At 35.1% G+C, this 19,376-nt stretch overlaps 1 protein-coding gene across 1 annotated transcript in view; it reads right to left on the bottom strand.

Moving 5' to 3' along the window:
• Positions 1–898: 898 nt before the first annotated feature.
• Positions 899–19,376, bottom strand: part of LOC107687923 (piezo-type mechanosensitive ion channel component 2-like) — a 91,512-nt gene continuing 73,034 nt past the window's right edge. Inside the window, 19 exon segments of the mRNA XM_016485412.1 lie at positions 899–1,790; positions 3,293–3,494; positions 3,615–3,697; positions 3,798–3,914; positions 4,929–5,101; positions 5,591–5,683; positions 6,521–6,709; positions 6,794–6,941; positions 7,593–7,751; positions 8,280–8,494; positions 8,682–8,829; positions 10,655–10,793; positions 11,018–11,303; positions 12,311–12,493; positions 13,786–14,044; positions 15,538–16,233; positions 17,788–17,966; positions 18,095–18,261; positions 18,339–18,390. Of these exon segments, the coding sequence (XP_016340898.1) occupies positions 1,538–1,790; positions 3,293–3,494; positions 3,615–3,697; positions 3,798–3,914; positions 4,929–5,101; positions 5,591–5,683; positions 6,521–6,709; positions 6,794–6,941; positions 7,593–7,751; positions 8,280–8,494; positions 8,682–8,829; positions 10,655–10,793; positions 11,018–11,303; positions 12,311–12,493; positions 13,786–14,044; positions 15,538–16,233; positions 17,788–17,966; positions 18,095–18,261; positions 18,339–18,390 (3,741 nt within the window). The 3' untranslated portion in view covers positions 899–1,537.

Raw genomic sequence — 19,376 nt, forward strand, 5'->3', positions numbered from 1 at the left:
CATTTCTGTGTAAATCATCCATAAAATCATTTGGATTTATGAAGAAACACATTCAAAATTCATTTTTAACACATTTCTGTGTAAATAATCCACATAATCGTGGATTTATGAAGAAATGTGTACAGAAACAAATTCATTCTGAACAAATTTCTGTATAAATAATGAATAAATTCATTTGAATTTATGAAGAAACATTGAAAAATCTGTTCTGAACACATTTCCATTTAAATTATTCATAAAATCATTAGAATTTACAAAGAAATGTAGACAGAAACACATTAAAATTAGTTTTTGAACTAATTTCTTTATGAAGAAACATTCAAAAATCATTCAGAACATTTAATGTATAAATAATTCATAAAATCATTTGGATTTATGAAGAAACATTTCAAATTCATTCTGAACGAATTTCTGTATAAATAATTAATAAATTCATTTGAATTTATGAAGAAACATTCAAAATTCTGTTCTGAACAAATTTCCATTTAAATTATTAATGAAATCATTAGAATATACAAAGAAATGTATACATTCAAAATTAGTTTTTGAACTAATTTCTGTGTAAATAATTAAAATGACTTGGGTTTATTAAGAAACATTCAAAAATCATTCAGAATAATTTGTGTAAATAATTCACAAAATCATTTGGATTTATGAAGAAACATTTAAAATTCATTCTGAACAAATTTTAGTGTAAATTGTTCATAAAATCACTTAAGAAATATACACAGAAATGCATTCAAAATTCGTTCCGAACAAATTTGTGTAAATTACTCATGAAATCATTTGGATTTACAAAGAAATGTGCACAGAAACACATGAATTCTCTCTATTTAACGAATGAGTTGCTGAAACTGATAAATCCTTAATTGTAATGTGAAAACAATCTCCCATTAGTTATGAAAAGTCATTATACTTCAAGCCTTATAAAACACCAAACGTCCTTTTCATGTTCCAAATCTATGTTCACAAATGACAGATGTTTGTTGCGTACGTTCCTCACACTGTGTCGTACATGAGAAAAAAGGTTGCTATCCCGTTGTCGTCAATCCGAATGTATTCCTGAGAAAGGTAGTGGATAATGATGCGTCTAGTTGATTGTACAAATGAAATAAGGCAAATAGAGACGGTCACGTAATTCACAGCGCCACCTACAGGGCTTCGGTTCGGCTTCCTGCAAAACCGGTTTCGCCTTCAGAATTCAGAGAGGCGTTACAAATCAAGCCCAGGTCTAAAGTAGGTTGAGTATTTCTCGTCTTCGTCCATCATGTCGCATGCACTCCCAAAGGTGAAAGTCGTATCAAAGTGGCGCATGCCTGGAAGCCCTAAAGTTCACTTATCAAGCCCTTAAAAAACACTAGCAAGTGCACGCCCACTGGATGAAAACTGCACGAGTGCTAACGTTTCATCAGTTAGCATGAAGAACAATCGGTTCAATCCAACCGTGCGCTTTGGGAAAGAGGTGCAATTCCCGCTTTGTGCTTCTCGTGGTTAGTTTGGAGTTCCTCCGAAGGTTAGCGTCCTCATCCTCACTCACTCACTCACTCTTCTCTCTGGTCCACTTGATCATGGTTTCTGGAGAGCGGTAGAGGAAGATGAGTTTGGCGTACAGGTCTTCCTCCAGGTCCAGTTCTCCCGTCTCTCGGACCAGGAAGATGTTGGTGCAGAGCTTGAGGATCCGGTCCACGTTAGGCAGCTCTTCGAACATGATGGTGTGCGAGATCCCGCTGAAGAATTCACGCACAAACTTCCCGATAACCAGAACCACCGACATGTACAGACCCATGATCCTGTGCACATGCAGGTTCATTTAATTACGGTTTAATCCTGTCAGATTGATCAAATCTATCTTCATTTTGGTTCATATATTTAATTTGGGATGTACAACATTATGACCATTTCTTTAGAAGCTCGTTTACACCATGAAAAAAAAAAAAGTAATTGCAACTTTTTTTCTCACAATTCAGTTTTCTTCTCGCGATTCTGATTTTAAAAAGAAAAAAAAACTCATAATTGCAAGGAGAATGTAATTGCAACATGTCATTATGAGATTCAGAATAGATTTAGAATTGCAAAAAAAAAAAAAAAAAAGTAAAAAAAGTGACTTTTTTTTCATGCAATTCTGAATTTATATCTCACAATTCCGAGAAAAAAAGTCAGAATTGTGAGATAAAAAGTTGCAATTACCTACTTTATTTTTTAGTCCATGACAGAAAATACTTTTTTCTCAGAACTGCAAGAAAAAAAAAAAGTCCAAATTGTGAGATAAAAAATTGCAATTACTTTTTAAAAAATTATTATTCTGTGGTGGAAACAGGCTTCTCTTAAATTATTAGTCAATACTGTTTATATTATCAATGTTTATATTGTCAATATTATCAGTCAATATTGTTTAATATTTGAACTAATGCCTAGTCAAGATTATTTAAAACTTTGTCATAGTTTAGTGCTAATTTATATTGCAAAAATATACAGTACAGTACACCACCGTTCACATGTTAAGGATCGGTAAGATTTTTAAAAAATGTTATGCTCACCAAGGCTGCATTTATTTGATAATAAATACAGTAAAAACAGTAATATTGTGAAATATTATTACAATTTAAAATAACTGTTTTCTATGTGAATTTATTGTAAAATGTGATTTATTCCTGTGATCAAAGCTGAATTTTCAGCATCATTACTCCAGTCTTCATTGTCACATGATCCTTCAGAAATCATTCTGATTTGCTGCTCAAGAAACATTTCTGATTATTATCAATGTTGAAAACAGCTGTGCTGATTCATATTTTTGTGGAAACTGTGATTTCTTTTCAGGAAAAGTTCAAAAGAACAGCATTTATTTGAATCTTTTGCAACATCATAAATGTCTTTACTGACACTTTTGAACAATTTCATGTGTCTTTGCTGAATAAATGCAGTAATTAAGCAATCCCAAACTTTTGAACGGCAGTGTATCATAAAAAGATTTTCTATTTAAATTTTGGTGCATCCCTGTATTGAATTTAACTTTAGCTTTAATTTAAAAAAATGTATTCTTAAACAGTCAACACTCTATATTTCTCTTTAATGTTAGCACTGTGAGTTTTAGTTGTAACCCGCCATGAGAAGCATATCAGTTGTGTGGTTTCTCTATTGAGAAGCCCCGCCCATAGTGAACTCTCATTGGTCAAAAATCCACCTCCTCTTAGCTATATATGAAGCGTCAAATATGTTCTGATTGGACGCACAGTTTTGTCCCTTTAGGAAGGACAGAAAAAACCTTCCGACTATAATGTTTCACGTCACTCACCCATAACCCGCCAGAAAGCCCAGACTGGGTGGACTGACTTGGTCACTGATGATGTAGAGCTCCAGACCAGATTCGTTTGCATTCCTGGCTGAGCCCACAGATAACGGCCCTGCTTCTGTCTGATTCACGATCCACCACTCCTGGACGCCCTCTGTGCTGTCTTTTCTGGATTTATGCAAAGACAGTGTAATGCTCATGTATTCTTTACCTTAGAGAGCACACAGAAGAGTGAAGAGAAACAGGCGTGTTGATGGTGGCTGTAGGAACACATAGGAAATGTAGCAAAGGCATAGATATGCTTGGTGGAGAGCTGGTGTTTTACCATTTTTGTAGAGCTGCCCAATAGGCTTGGCATTGGAGTCGCTTGGTGCTCTGATGTATCTTGGAAAAATGTTTTCGATGACCCTTAATAAAAAACACCATTACAATTGACCATTCAGCCGAATGTCTTTTTAGTGGTAAAAAAGTCAGGAAAAATACGTCTGTGTTTGAAGCTTAAACTCACACTTCTTTGTGCTCAGTTCCATTCAGTAGATTTTTTAGCTTAGTTCTCGTGGTTTTGTCCAAGTCTATATAGTGTTTCCCTATTGCAGTTTCAGCTTTGGCACCTAAACTGAGGTTTCTATTGGACAAATACAGCAAATGAAACCAAACAGAAATGAATTCAATTACTTCATTAATGAAAACCTCAGTCTTTGTCGTTAAAATCTTTTGTCCTGACCAGAACGGCACATAATTCATATCAATGTCATTACATGCAGAACAAATTCTCATGAGATGATACCAGGGTGATGACTGTATGAAACATGTCTGGGTCACAAAAAAGAAATTACTTTTGTAAATTCCTATTACTGTACTGTGACAAAATTATTCATATTTGTTGGATTAAAAGTAATTTATGAAAAATCGAAAAATATTGTCTATAAATGTTATTAACTGTATTCATTTGTATTGTATTTCAAAAATAACCACCGAAAAGTGAAAATTTGCAGTTAATTTACTCATCCTCAGGCCATCCAAGATGTAGGTGACGGTAAAGAAGATTTTTAGTTGAAACCGTGGTCCTTGGTGATTAATATAATGCAAGTCAGCGGCTAGCAGCACTTTTAGAGTCAAAAACAGCACATCAGGGAACACAAAATGAATACCCGTGGCTCTTGACGGCACACTGAGGTCTAATGAAGTGAAACGATTTACATGATTTACACCATTATTACAGGTAATAATGTTGTAAATAATGTTCAGTTTCTTGCACAAACCAATCGGTTTGCTTCATAAGACCTCAGTATCTCGTCAGGAGCCACAGCTATTAATTTTAATTCTCAAAGACGGGCAGGCGCTGACTTGCACTTTATGACTCACCAAAGACCCCAGTTTCAGCTAAAAATCTTCTTTACTACACCTGAGGGTGAGTAAATAACAGCACATTTCCAGTGAACTATCCCTTGAATATGATAAATAATATTTTATCTAGTAAAATATAATAAAATGTTTGGATCTGTCTCAAAGACAGTTTGAAATCTGATCTGATGACAGCATTTTTTGAATTTTTTATTTGACCCATCAGCCACTAGCAGACCAGGTTCTTCTAAGCGCTCTGTCTAAGCCTGCATGCTGCTGTGATGTTGAACTCTACCTCTGTATGGACCAGGTGAAGGTGAGAGGAAACTTCTCGTCTGCGTCACTGAGCATTTGAATGAGGTTCCGCTTGCTCGGGGGGCTGATGGTCCAGAGAGAGTTGGAACTTCCTTCTAGTTCTGCTACTGTCAAATCCTCATGAATATAAGACTCCAGGAACAGCATGGCACTCTGCAGGAGACACAAGCATCTTTAGCTCTATTTAGAAACAATCTGGGATGCACAATTTATCAGTATCAGGCAATATTAGCTTGTTGTCTGATCAGCATTGGTTTGACAATAAAGCACTGCATTTTTTTGACTATATATATATATATATATATATATATATATATATATAATAGGCTATTACAAGTTTCAAAAGTAGTAATAATTCTTAAATAAATCCAAATTATTTTACAGTATGAGAATTGTATGTGAAAATATGCTAAATTGGCAGGCAAATAATGCCACAATATCCACAAGTTTCATTTTATCTATGCAAAATATAATTTCTTATTTTATGCTTTGATTATGCAACGAAATGTGAAAATAGAGCAATATCGGTAATAATAATCAGCTGAAATTCTAAAATCATTTCTATATATCGGTGCATTACTAGAAAACGTTCATGTCAAATACAAAGGAGCCACTGATCTGAACAGACTCTTAGTTCCTTACTGCATCAGTGCTGTATTTTTTTAAAAACTTGGCAAACTCTGTGGAAGAAATGTTTTTCAGATGGTTCTGCTGGGCGCTCATCGTGAAGATCGGCTGAAAACAGAATAAAACAAACACAAGAACAGAAAAAAAGCGGCATGTTAATTATCAAATGGTAAGCAACCTGAGATCTGAAGGCTTCCAAAAATATCAGATCACCTAGACAGCACTGAGATTAAATGGAGAACAAATAGAGACTTCTAAGATGTTTCTCCTGAGAGAAAGACTGAAATAAAAAATTAAAGCTAAATAGAAAATATTGCAAAAACACTGCAAAAAACAATAACTAAAAAAACTTGAGATAACATATAATTACTAAAGTTTAAACCAAAAAAAATAAGAACAAATTATAATAATGAATATAATAAATTAAAATAAATAGAAAAACACTGCAAAAAACACTAACTAATAAAACTGACATAATATAAAATTACTAAAATTTAAACTAAATTAAAAAGAAAACAAAAATAATAAATTCTAATAATAATAAATAATAATACATTATATTAATAAAAATACAATTATAAAATAAAATAAAAAATGACAAAAACATAATAAAATTACTAAAACTAAAAGTAAAATGAAAACAGAAAAAAAAAAAAATCAAAACTTATTCAAAGTATTAATAAGCATTGTAACAGTATACGAATAATACTAAATTAACACCTCAATATGAACTCAAACATTTCTCATCAACTGATCTGAAATGCTTTCCACATTCATTTAATAGCTTTATAATCTTACTGGATGACTCATTTGTGATTATTTTGATTTCTACAAATGTCTTTTAGGAGAAACAGAATTGATAGCAATAAAATGTTCCTTGCAGAACATAAAAACTGGCCGAAAGCAGAAATGACTTTAGCACAGTGTCTTTAATGTGACGTGCACCTGAAGTCCTCCCAGCGTGAGCGTAACGGACACGTCCAGCGGAGTGTTGACCACTCCTGCCACAGATTTGATCAGAGACATGAAGAGCAGTGGGAACCAAATGATGCAGATCAGGAGCATCACGATCATGCCACCCATTCCATACTTCACAACCATCTTCTTCTTCTGCCCGCGCGGCTGAGGGTAACGCTGCCACACGACCACAAACAAATGCTTAGGATGCTGCCTTGAGAAGAAGCTGTCTATGTAGACTGTGTTATTTCTCACTCTTACCTTCTCAGACTCCCTCCAGCATTTGAGGATGAAGATGTGAGCGTAGATGTCCTCCACACAGATCCAGCTAGACAAGCTGAGCGTCGTGTCTGTCCAAATCCAGTCCATCACCGCCCGCAACTCCGTCAGGAACGGGATCAGACGGAACCTGGGACACACAACACACACTAAGCAGGCGGATCCGTTATGTATAGAAACCGACTTGGTTTGCTTTAATTTCCTTTTACTTATAAAAGTAATGGTTGACCAATATATCAGCTGATATCTGGCATTTTTTAATAATCAGCATTGATTATCAACTAAGTTTTTATGTTTGGCTGATGTATCAGAAGTGGGACTTTTACTTTGAGAATAACTGGGATTTTTATTTTTACAATAAATGGGACTTTTATTTTGACAGCGATAAGAATGTCAGCACCTGCGCTCCCACCTATGCGACAGATCTGTGTAATAAATTATTAAAAAATTACCTCCAATTTATACATTTCATATTTTTAAGTTTCTTTATTTGTAAAAAATTTTTTTTCTATAATAGGATTACATTACGTCTATAATAGGATTGAAATTAAGTTCAAATGATTTTTTTTTCAGATAATTTTATAATTATTTATTTCTAATTTAGTATATATATTATGTAAAATAATTATAAAGAAATTGTCATCCATGTGTTTTTACTATCTTTAATTTAAATAATCTGAAATCATATATATCAGCCATTGACCACCCTGCTCTCTAAGATATCGGACATGTATATACATGCAACATCACCCTATAAACTGCTGTTCAACAGGTTTCTCACCCCTGGAAGAGGAAGAGGTTGACGTAGCTGTAGCTCTTGGTGAGGAAGTTTCCCAGGATGCGAGTCGGATATCCACAGCGGATCTGATACGCTGACAGGCCGAAGTAAATACATTTCACAAAGTACCACAGCTGAGCGATAGTGTTCTGACTGAAGCGCCTGCACAGGAGATCAAACACATGTCAGGACATTCAGCCCATTTCTCTGCATCATTTGTTCTCACAGAATGTCTTAATTTTTTTCTTTTTTTTTCAGTTTTACTTTTTCTGGATTCCATTGCTTAAATACATGTTTAGTAAACAAAGAATGTCTAAATTGAAATCATGAAACTTTAAGTTTTAAAACAAAAATTACATTTGTAGGACCCTATGAAATCCATTTTATTTTTTCTCAAATTCTGTTTTCTCAAAAAAATTTTTTCAAATTTTCAGAAATTCTGTTTTCTATACATACATAGACTCTCACTAAAATGGCATTTTGTTGCTGAAAATAAAATTTGTGTTAATAATATGCAAAGTGATGTAAAAATTTAACAAATTTTAATCAATTAAACATATAAAGGATTAACGAACATATAATAAAATATAATGTCAAAACAATCCTGAATGAATGATTTTAATTCAAATTCGGCATCCTGTTTGTCGCCTCAACTGAAACTGAGAAGTGAAATCCCCAGCGTTCTTTTACCTCTCTGTGATTCCTGGTAGGATGAAAAACATCCAGAAATGGATGCCGAACACCAGGACGACCTGGAAAATCACTTTTCCCATCACTGTCTTGAGGAGGTACAGGGCGCGATCCACCACCATCGTGCCGAACTGGATGAGCACCATGACGAGGAACGGCCCGGGAACTTGGTCTTCTGACAGCGAGGATGTGATATCAGCACCACCCTGATGTTTCTGTGAGCCAGACAAAACACACATCAGCACATAGCCATGGAAAGTCCATTTTCAGAGTCAGTTTAGAAGAGAAAAAGCAGATCTGATCTGAATCCTTACTGGCATGCATCATGTGTTTGATTTTTAAGTAAATAATTTCTTTTTTTTATCGTCACTCTTTATAAAACCAAATACTTTTCAAATTTACCCCAAATGCCCAGAAGCCAAAGACAATAATGATAAAATCAACGGTGTCTGCTAGAAACATCAAGACGTAAACGTCCGTCACGGCGTTGTACTCAGGATGAATCAGGTTATAGAAGAACTGACGGATGGGCTGACAGAACTCAACCAATCTGAAGAGAGAAGATAAACAGAGACTGAAGAGACAGACTAATAAAATATATTAAACATAGGATAAAGAATGAAAGAGTGTACATCAATCAGCCCAAACAGTCAGAAATGGCATTCATAAACCTTCTGTAATCTGTTCAGTGAGAGAAAAACGTGCATAGGATGGGACTTGAATTTATCCATAGTTTTTTTCCCAAATTCCACATTTTCCATTTAAAATTTTCTGCATTCCATTTTAATACTTTAATTAAAGGGTTAGTTCACCCAAAAATGAAAATTAGTCCATAAATGACTCACCCTCAAGTCATCCTAGGTGTATATGACTTTCCTCTTTCAGACGAATCCAGTCGGAGTTATATAAAAAATTGCGTTTTTGTAAGAAAAATATCCATATTCAAAACGTAATAATCACTTTAATGTAGCTTGCGCCAACAGTCCTACACGGAAGCAGCTCCGGGCGGATGAACTCATACGTCATCCGCCCGGAACTGCTTCTGTTTACAACAGAGCGCGCAAGCTACATTACAGTGATTATTACGTTTTGAATATGGATATTTTTCTTACAAAAACGCATTGATTCGCTACAGAAGGACTTTGTTCACCCCCCGGAGCCGTGTGAGACGCTTTTTTTATATGGATGGGCGCTTTTTATTTAACTTCTTTTGGACTGAAGCATGCAACACCCGCTGAGTGCCATTAAACAGCTTGAAAGATCAAAGACAATTTGTAATATAACTCCTGCTGGATTCGTCTGAAAGATGAAAGTCATATACACCTAGGATGACTTGAGGGTGAGTCATTTATGGACTAATTTTCATTTTTGGGTGAACTAACCCTTTAAATTTAAATAAGCAAAAGGCATGTCTAATCAATTGAATTCATTCAATTTTAGCAATTTAATAATTTATTAAAATGATAACAATAGTGCCATAAGAAATATTTTTATTTAAAAATCTGTTTTTCTGGATTCTGTGTTTTATGATTTAATGCAAATTGTTCATCAAAGACGATGGTAATAAAACGTATGCATAAAACTTTAACAATTTAACCTTTTAAAATAGAATTCCTGTAATTTGTTTGGAAAACAGTGCTGCACAACAGAGATTTTCTCTTTAAAATTAAAACACGGACCCAAAAATTGTGTGAGAGTCCTTAAAAACAATGTTTAATATACTGCATTATTATTATTATTGTTATTATTAATTTGAAAAGTACATTCTACTGTACAATAGTAAGCCATTCTGGTCATAATTAAATAATAAAAGTTAAATCAAGCTTTTATTTTGACGGGTTGTCTTCTGTGTGTATCTGACGATAGTTTTCTCAAATGAAATATTAAAATGCATATATTGAGACGACAGACGAGTGTCATGCATGCTTCAGTATGTGTAGTAGATACACGCAGAACACGCAAACCTCATATTTTGCAGTTTAATAATCACAGGCACTAATCCCTATTGCGATCTGATTAAGTTGTACAGCCTTACTTGTGATTTTTTTCATCTGAAATTCTAAAATTGTTATGACTGGATTCCATGATTCAGTCCGTGTTTTACACACTGTGGAAATCACAGGGCCCTAAAATTGGGCTCTGATATTATTGGTTAATATTATTTCTCCACCCACACAGCCTTCATTGCATCCACAGAAAGAAAAAAGTTGCCTCAGAGATGGAGAAAGATTAAACTTATTTAATATAAATTCATTCTTTTGATATAATATTATAAATATGATCATTTTTAAACTAAATGTATTTTTTAATATATAAACATGATATAATTTTTTTTAATCTTTCACAATAACATCTCTCTTCCCAAACACACTTACTTTTTGATCACATAAACCTTTGCTTTGATGAGCTGCTCTCGGATCTTCTCCATGATCATTTCTTTGCGGCTCTTCTGCGGAACTTCTGGCTCTCTGGTGCGGTTTTCCCTGCGAATGCTGTTCCGTGTGCTTGTGCTGCCTGTGAAACAAACCAGCAACCAAACGTCACCATAGCAATGCTTAACCACAGACTAACCCGGCAAAATAGCCAAGAAAAAACGGTTAATTTCACTAGTTGTCCACAATGATGATGCTAGATCAAGATGAAGCCAGTACTAGTAAAATCGATGCATGAGTTTATCTATGCATGCGAATCTGAGAAGAAAAGCAAAGGTCTGGGATGTTTGTGTTACGACTCCTCACCGCGTTTGAAGCGCGCAGATGAGCGGCGGGACAGGTGAGATCCACTAGTGCTCTGCCGCGGCAGGTGAGGCCGATGCTCAGGGTAACATATTTGCACGTGCACCTGGGACGAGTCCACGGACATGCCGAGGTTCACAGACTTGAGCGAGCACGCTGGAGAACTCTTCTTCTCTTCCTCGGGTGGAATCGCCACCGCCATCTTCCCCTCGTCCACAGACTCATCCTGACTAAGACACTCATCCTTATGGGACGCTTTAGGGTCGTCTTCATCCCAGAGTCCGTGACACTGAGCCCACGATAGAGAGAGACAGCAGGTGCATTAATGAAGGAGAACAAACTTTAAGGTATTGCTAGATTGTAAAAGGAAAACTGTGATTCATCCAAGACCCATTTATTGCCGGTTTAATAAAAATGGTAAAGTACATAAAAGGCACTTTCTGCAAACAGGATAAAAATTGATGTACCATTACATTAAGCAATAAAATTCGATAAATAAATAAAAAACACACAAAATCAGGGCTTTAAACTAGATACTGCAGGGCTGCAATATAATTGCAAAGCTCTTCTTAAATCTAAAATGCTCATATAATATTTAACAAACAACACTTTCTGAAGGCTTGTTGGATTGCATTTTAAAATTCACACAAATCTTTACAAGCAGTGTTTATTATTTCATAAAATCATACAGAAGTAAAAAACTTTAGCATGACATTGCACTTAGGTAATATCACAAAAACTGTGCAAAATCTGAAACTTAGAAAGGAGAAATATATAAATGTTCTAATTGTAATGTTCTATTTTTTAATATAATATACAAATAATTTAATATAAATAAGAATTATTATTATTATATTTAGGAATATTTTATCTTTAAAAGAGCATTTGTTCAAAGTTATCTAGTTTTTATGTTTTAGTTTGACATTCGTGGGTTATTTCCCATTTCAGAATGTTCAGAGAACATTCAAACCTTCAAATGTAACGTTCCCAAAATTATAAAATAGAATGTTCATTTAAACGTTGTGGCATAACTAAGAAAAAAAAAAGTTTTAAAACATTTAATCAACTGGACGTTTTGAACATTCTGAGAACGTTTCTAAATGATGTTTTCATAACTTTATGGGAACATTAGCAAACCTTTCTTAGATTGTATTTTTGTCAGCTGGGCTAGACACAATAATTTTTTTACAAATTATTTTTATTATGCTTCAAAGTTGCTTTACTGACAAGCTTTATTAGTGCTACTAGATTCGCCACAACAATCATCACTATGATGTGGCAAATGAGAGTATGTACCTTTAGTATGGATCGGTGGAAAAACAGCACCAGCAGCTGAACCAGGTCATAGTGCACGTATCCTTCTTTCTTCTCTGTGCCGATGATGTTGGGCGGATGGTACGGCTTCCCCTTGCTGAATTCCAGGTTCTGGTTGAATGGGAAAAAGCTGAACTGGAAGAAGTATTTGACGACGATGGTGACCTGGAGGAAATAAAAACACATTTATGAATTATTTATACATACATTTAAAGGAATAGTTCACCCAAAATTAAAATCTGCTGAAAATGTCCTCACCCTCAAGCCATCCAAGATCTAAATGAGTTTGTTTCTTCATGGGAACAGATTTGTAGAAATGTAGCATTGCATCTCTTGCTCATCAATGGATCCTCTGCAGTGAATGGGTGCCGTCAGAATTAAGAGTCCAAACTGCTGATAAAAACATCACAATAATCCACACCACTCCAGTCCATCAGTTAATGTCTTGAAAAGCAAAAATTTCTCTCGATTCAGACAAGATGACTCCTTCACTGGAGAAAGCAATATTATAGATAGAGGTAAAATTATCTTAATGATGGATTTGTTTCTTACAAACACGCATCTTTTGGCTTCACAAGACATTAACTGATGGACTGTACTGGTGTGGATTACTTGTGGATTATTGTGATGTTTTTATCAGCCTCATTCTGACGGCACCCATTCACTGCAGAGCATCCATTCATTGGTGATGGAATGCTACATTTCTCCAAATCTGTTCTGATGAAGCAACAAACTCATCTACATCACGGATTGCCTGATGGTGTATAACTTGGCCTGCATAGAATCTGTGCCTACAGAATTCATTTCTACAGCATTTACCAGTTCCGGATTTGTACGAATTTCTTCAATTTCTTAATTTCTTCCAATGAGATTTTGAAGAATGTTGGTAATAGGGCTGCAGTGCAATGAACGCATCAAGCATCAATGAACGCGATATTGCATAGCTTGTCAGTGAACTACGGCTCTTTGTAGTAAATGCCGCTCCTGAGGGTCGCATCTGAACGTACGTGATTGAGATTTACTGCTAATCACTAGGGCTGGGTGATATATTGAATATTAGCGAAAATTTTGACGACAATGTAAAATGTGAAAATATCGTGAATATAGAATATTTCAAATTCAAGCATACTTTCCCAAAAGAATGCGCCGAACCGCGCACGCGCTCGCTCAGAAGCGCCGCTGCTGATGATCTGAAAACACCAACAAACAAGCTGGAGTTTAGCGATCTTAATGAAAGTGTCACTCAACCAGTCTGTGTTCTGTCATGAGATCTCGACTGTTTGCGATTGTGATCGCTGAATAAATGTACTTACTCAACCGCTGTTGTTTGAATAGAGAAACATAGGCTATTGCAATTTGGAATTACTATTAGGAATTTCACTTAAAATATTTTTTATAGACAGTGCTAAATGACTAAATAAATAAATAAAATACATTTACCAAAAACAAACCCTGACCTCTGTGTACACGATGGCCGTCATCCAGAAACGCTTGCTGGGCCGAGGAATGGAGAGCATGGCCCACAGGAAGATGAGGATGGGCAGCACCAGCGTCGCCATGGACGCTGAGATCATGTGGTTGAGGATGATGACCAGGTAACACACCATCTCAGAGTGCGCCACCAGCAGGTTATAAAGAGCATAACACAGCTGGAGCCCGAGCGGCTGCGATTTATAGAAACGCTCAGAGTTCTCCAGCTCCTCATCATAGAACATTCTGGATAACAGCGAGAAAAAAATCACATTAAATGACCGTATGAAGCCAATCACATACCAACAAATCACACTTCTATTGTGCACTAGTTTTGCTGGTGAGGAGAAATTGCATACTTTAGTATTACCAGTGTTGTTATTACTAACTGAAACTAAAACTATTAAAAACATTTTTTTAAATGAAATAAAGCTGAAATAATATTTCATATTATTACAGATATAGAGTTAATGTTATATATAAATTTAAAATTTAAAGTAAAATGAGTAACTGAAATAAAACAATCTAAATCTAAAAATAAATTAATAAAAATAAATATAAATAAATATATAACTTGGCTTGGCAAGTAAATGAAATACATTTAAGTTAAAATACTAATATTACTAACTGAAATAAAAGTCAATCTAAAGCTTAAATAAAAATAAAAAAATTACAAATATTTTGGCATTTTAAAAACAAACAAAAAAATTCAATAGCACATAACAAAACTATTCACTGAGATCAAACTAAAACTTAAATATAAATTAAAACTATTTAGAAATATCTTTAAAAACAACAACTGAAACAAAAGCACATGATAAAATTGCCAACTGTAATAAAACTAAGCCTAAAGCACAAATAAAAATAAATGGCAACTATTTTAAAATATGTGACCCTGGACCACAAAACCAGTCATAAGGGTCAATTTTTCGAAATTGAGATTTATACATCATCTGAAAGCTGAATAAATAAGCTTTCCATTGATGTATGGTTTGTTAGGATAGAACAATATTTGGCCGAGATACAACTATTTGAAAACCTGGAATCTGAGCGTGCAAAAAAAAAAAAAAAAAGCAAAATATTGAGAAAATTGCCTTTAAAGTTGTCCAAATGAAGTTCTTAGCAATGCATATTACTAATCAAAACTTAAGTTTTGATATATTTACGGTAGGAAATTTACAAAATATCTTCATGAAACATGATCTTTACTTAATATCCTAATGATTTTTGGCACAAAAGAAAAATAAATTATTTTGACCCAAACAATGTATTTTTGGCTATTGCTACAAATATACCCCAGCGACTTCAGACTGCTTTTGTGCTCCAGGGTCACATATCTTTAAAAACAAAAACTAATAAAAAATGATAAATGAACATAATAAAATTTCTGAGATAAAACTAAAACTAAAACTAAAGCGTAAATAAAAATGAATTACAAGTATTTAGAAATATATAAAAAAACTAATACAAATGAAAAAAGCATAAATAAAACATAAATAAAACTAAAACTAAAGATTTTACAAACAAAAAAATAATACAAATGACCAAAACACATAAAAAAATTATTAAAAATGAAACTAAAAAGAAAACTGAAAATCTAAAAATAAAAAGCAAATTCAAAAAATGAATAAAGACTATAATAGTATATAAATAATAGTAAAACAACGGTATGTAGTAAGATATTATGTCAGTATTGGGACCCTTCTGAAGAATCTGTAATGTAATCAAGACTAACTCACTTGTTGAGCAGCAGTTCACTGGCGGTCATGGAGGGCAGCAGAGGGTCGTCCAGATCGGATCTGCTGTCGGGCGTCATCAGCATCAGCCGTTTGTCACTGTCACTGTCGTCCGGGCTCACAGACAGACGGTCGAAGCTCACGGCTTTGCTGTAGCTGGGCGGCACATCAGCGTCTGAGGTATTGGGGGCGTCTGTGTCCGGGGTGAAAAGCTGCCCGCTGATCACGTCCGTTTGCATGTTCTCCGGTCCCGATGATTCACCATCGTCCCGTCGGATTGGCTGTTCACCATCCTCATCTTCAGAAATACACTGCTCTTCCTCTCCATGCTCCTCACAATCCAGCTGAAGAACCTGAACATCTTCAACTGCTTCCTCTGGATCCACCAAATCCCATTGGAGTTCCTCTTCCACTTCTCCTGTCACTTCCTCTGCCGGCTCATCTGTCACTTCCTGTATCGCTTCCTCTGCCAGCTCATCTGTCACTTCTTGTGTCACTTCCCCTGCCAGCTCATTCATCGCTTCCCGTTTCACGTCTTCCTCTTTCACTTCCTCATGATCTACTCCTTCAGGTTTGTCCTCAACAGTCTCTGCAGTTTCCTTCTTTTTTGCCTCCACCCGTTCTCTCTCGTCCTCGACCTCGTCTAGAGTGTCGTTGGTTCCTTGCCGAGAGAAAAGTGTAACGGACTGAGTAACTTCACTGGAAACAAAACCACAAAAACAACACAAACAGGAAACTGTTGATGTACTATTATAATAATTTTACAAATATTATTGTTATTATATTATAACGATATTACAATCACTGTAAACATATCAATGTATGTAAAACATAACATACATATATAAGAGTAACATCTTAAGACATTTTGACTTTAAATATTGGCTTTGAATAACAATGATATATATTTGTATTTGTATATTTACTACTGAAATATCATCATTTTTCAGGATTTTATTAATTTCTAGAGGATGATTGATGTCGGATACATCCAAAATGTCCAATATGTAGAACCAATAATTTTAGTTATGCTACAATAATAAAAACATATGCATTATATATGCTTTATTATTAAAATAATACATGTATTATTTTATATTAATAATAACACTATTATTATTACTATTGCTGTTGTTGTTACTATTAATTATGTTAGATGTTTTCTTTAGAGTTCCACTAGATGACATTTATAATACTAATAATGATATTAATAATATCAATATTAAATTGCATTAATTTTAATAATAATTGTCATTAGTTTCTGCATGAGCTCTCAACCAATGATTCACCGGAGTTCCACAAGGACCGCCTCCCTCATTTCCATGTCGCACTCGGAAAAGTAAAAAGAAATAAATGAATAAATAAATCTGGAAATAAATAAATGTGGGAATAAATAAATATAATAAAATAAGCGCATGAATAAATACATTTAAAAATAAATAAATAAATAAACACATGAATAAAACAAATTAAATAAATATAAATAAGTAAATAAAAGTTAAAAAGAATAAAAATAAATGTATACATAAATAAATACAGAAAATAATACATAAAGAAAAAAGTAATAAAAATTAATTCAGGATTTTAATTACATTTTATTACAAATATTTGTTTTTATCAAGTAATTTCTTTCTTTCTTTATTTTCCATTATTACATTTATTTATTTATCTATCTATATATTTATTTATTTTAAATTTCTGCAGGTTTGGTCCTTCATATGATGGGAGTGTAAAGGGTGAGGATGAATGTGATGAAGATTTGATGATTATGAGTTCAGCACCTGGACATGACGCTGCTTCCACTGTCCGCAGAGGAGTTGGACATGTTCAAACCGTACATTTTGCGCAGTTTGGGACGAGCGCGTTCGCTGGTTTTGGGGATATTCTGAGGCATGTCGTCCAAGTCGTCCAAAGTGGACTGACAGGAAAACAGCATGGTGGCTTCGGTGTATGCACTGACGGATGGACAGATGGACAGATGACATGAGCGGGAGCATAATGCAATGAAAAAGATAACAAGAAAATTTTTGTAAAAATATAATGAAGTCTCCTGGTTCTCAGATGTTGCTCCTGAGAAAAAAACTTGAACTGTCATGAATGTCATGAAAATGATGTCAGAACGCAAAAAATCTTTTTTTTTTTTCTAATAATTATTTTATTTTGATTCTTTTGAAATTTAGAAATATAATTTCTACATTTCTTGAGACTTTTTGTCAGATTCACCCTATAATAATATAAGTCAAAGATGAAGACCTGGACATGCTGTCTCTGGAAGCGAAGGAATCCAGACTGTGGCCGGCCCGTCTGCAGCGCTCTCTGTTTGAGCAGGAGTCCTCCTCACTGATCCGGTCCAGTCCAGATTCACGAGATCCGTTCAGTTTCATCTGCTTCTGGTAGTACACATGGATGCTCTCACGGGACGGCACGTTTCCCTGCAGGACAAACAAGGATCAGGATCAGTTCTAGACCAACATAGATCATCATAAACTTGTTCCACTTTGTGTTAATTAAACTTAAAAGTTGAATTAATTACTTTATTTGACTTAATTATATATAGAACCTTTTTGACTTCTCTGGTCAGCATGCAGCGCTCGATGCGCAGAACGGTGGAGATGTCGATGTATTCTCTGCAGACGGAATTCAGCCACTTGGTGATGCTCTCAACGGTGGTCAGAAACAGCACCCAGGTGAACTTGATGATGTTGAAGACCCTCTTGATAATATTGTCTACAGTAAGTGGAAAGGTTAGTTTGGTTTGTCTGAAGTTGATATGAACAGGAAATGAATGCGCTCCATGAACACACCTGGTCCGTCCGTTTTGTCTTCCTCTGAACTCTGACGGTCTTCTTCACCGATCTCTATCGTCACATGACCTACACACAGGAAGTTGCTTATCCATTAGACCAACAATTATAGAAACAGTTCTTCAATTCAATTTTCTATCGAAGCCTGTTTAGGCTTTTTATATCACAATTCTGACTTGCAATTGCGAGTTTATATCTGGCAAAAAATTTGCCAGATATAAATTCAGTATTCAGACATTTTTCTCACAATTCCAAGATTACATCTCACAATTCTGACTTCTTTTTTCAGAATTCTAAATTTCTATCTCACAATTGTTTTTTTTCCTGCCATTTTTTTACACACAATTCTGCTTTTATATCTTGCAATTCTGAGAAATTCTTAGATATAAACTCAGATACAAAGTCTGATACAAAGTCGCAGTTATCTTTTTTTATTATTGGTGACAGAAACAAGCTTTCATAATTTTCAGATGTTAAAGGGGTCATATGATGCGATTTCAATTTTTCCTTTCTCTTTGGAGTGTTACAAGCTCTTGGTGCATAAAGAAGATCTGTAAAGTTGCAAAGACTAAAGTCTCAAATCCAAAGAGATATTCTTTATAAAAGTTAAGAGTCAGCCACGCCTACCTAAAATGGTTCGTTCTAACACGCCCCCACATATCTACCTCACTATGTGGGAAGATTTGCATAACGCCGCCCAAATGTTCACGCAAAGAAAGAAGGCATAACTTTTATTCTCGCTGTCGCTGAGGAAATACATCAACTTCGCGCTGTGGATCGCCGGATCGGCTTTCACTGTGGACGAAGCAGAGTCCGGCCCGGGGTCGTCAAATGTGGTTGCCACAAGCCGGCCGGCCGCTCCTTCGCCGAATCCGCCAGCCGCGCCGTTCTCAAGCCCGCCGGCTGCCGCTCACTCTAGCCCGCCGGCCGTTCCTCACTCTAGCCCCTCCGGCCTCTGCTCACACAAGCCCGCCGTGTGTGACGCTGTGTGTTTCGTTGTGAAAGCGAAACTACTTTGTTTGGTCTTCCAAAAGAGGA

Source organism: Sinocyclocheilus anshuiensis, unplaced genomic scaffold (assembly GCF_001515605.1).
Source record: "Sinocyclocheilus anshuiensis isolate Anshui unplaced genomic scaffold, SAMN03320099.WGS_v1.1 scaffold293, whole genome shotgun sequence".
Classification (NCBI taxonomy): domain Eukaryota; kingdom Metazoa; phylum Chordata; class Actinopteri; order Cypriniformes; family Cyprinidae; genus Sinocyclocheilus; species Sinocyclocheilus anshuiensis.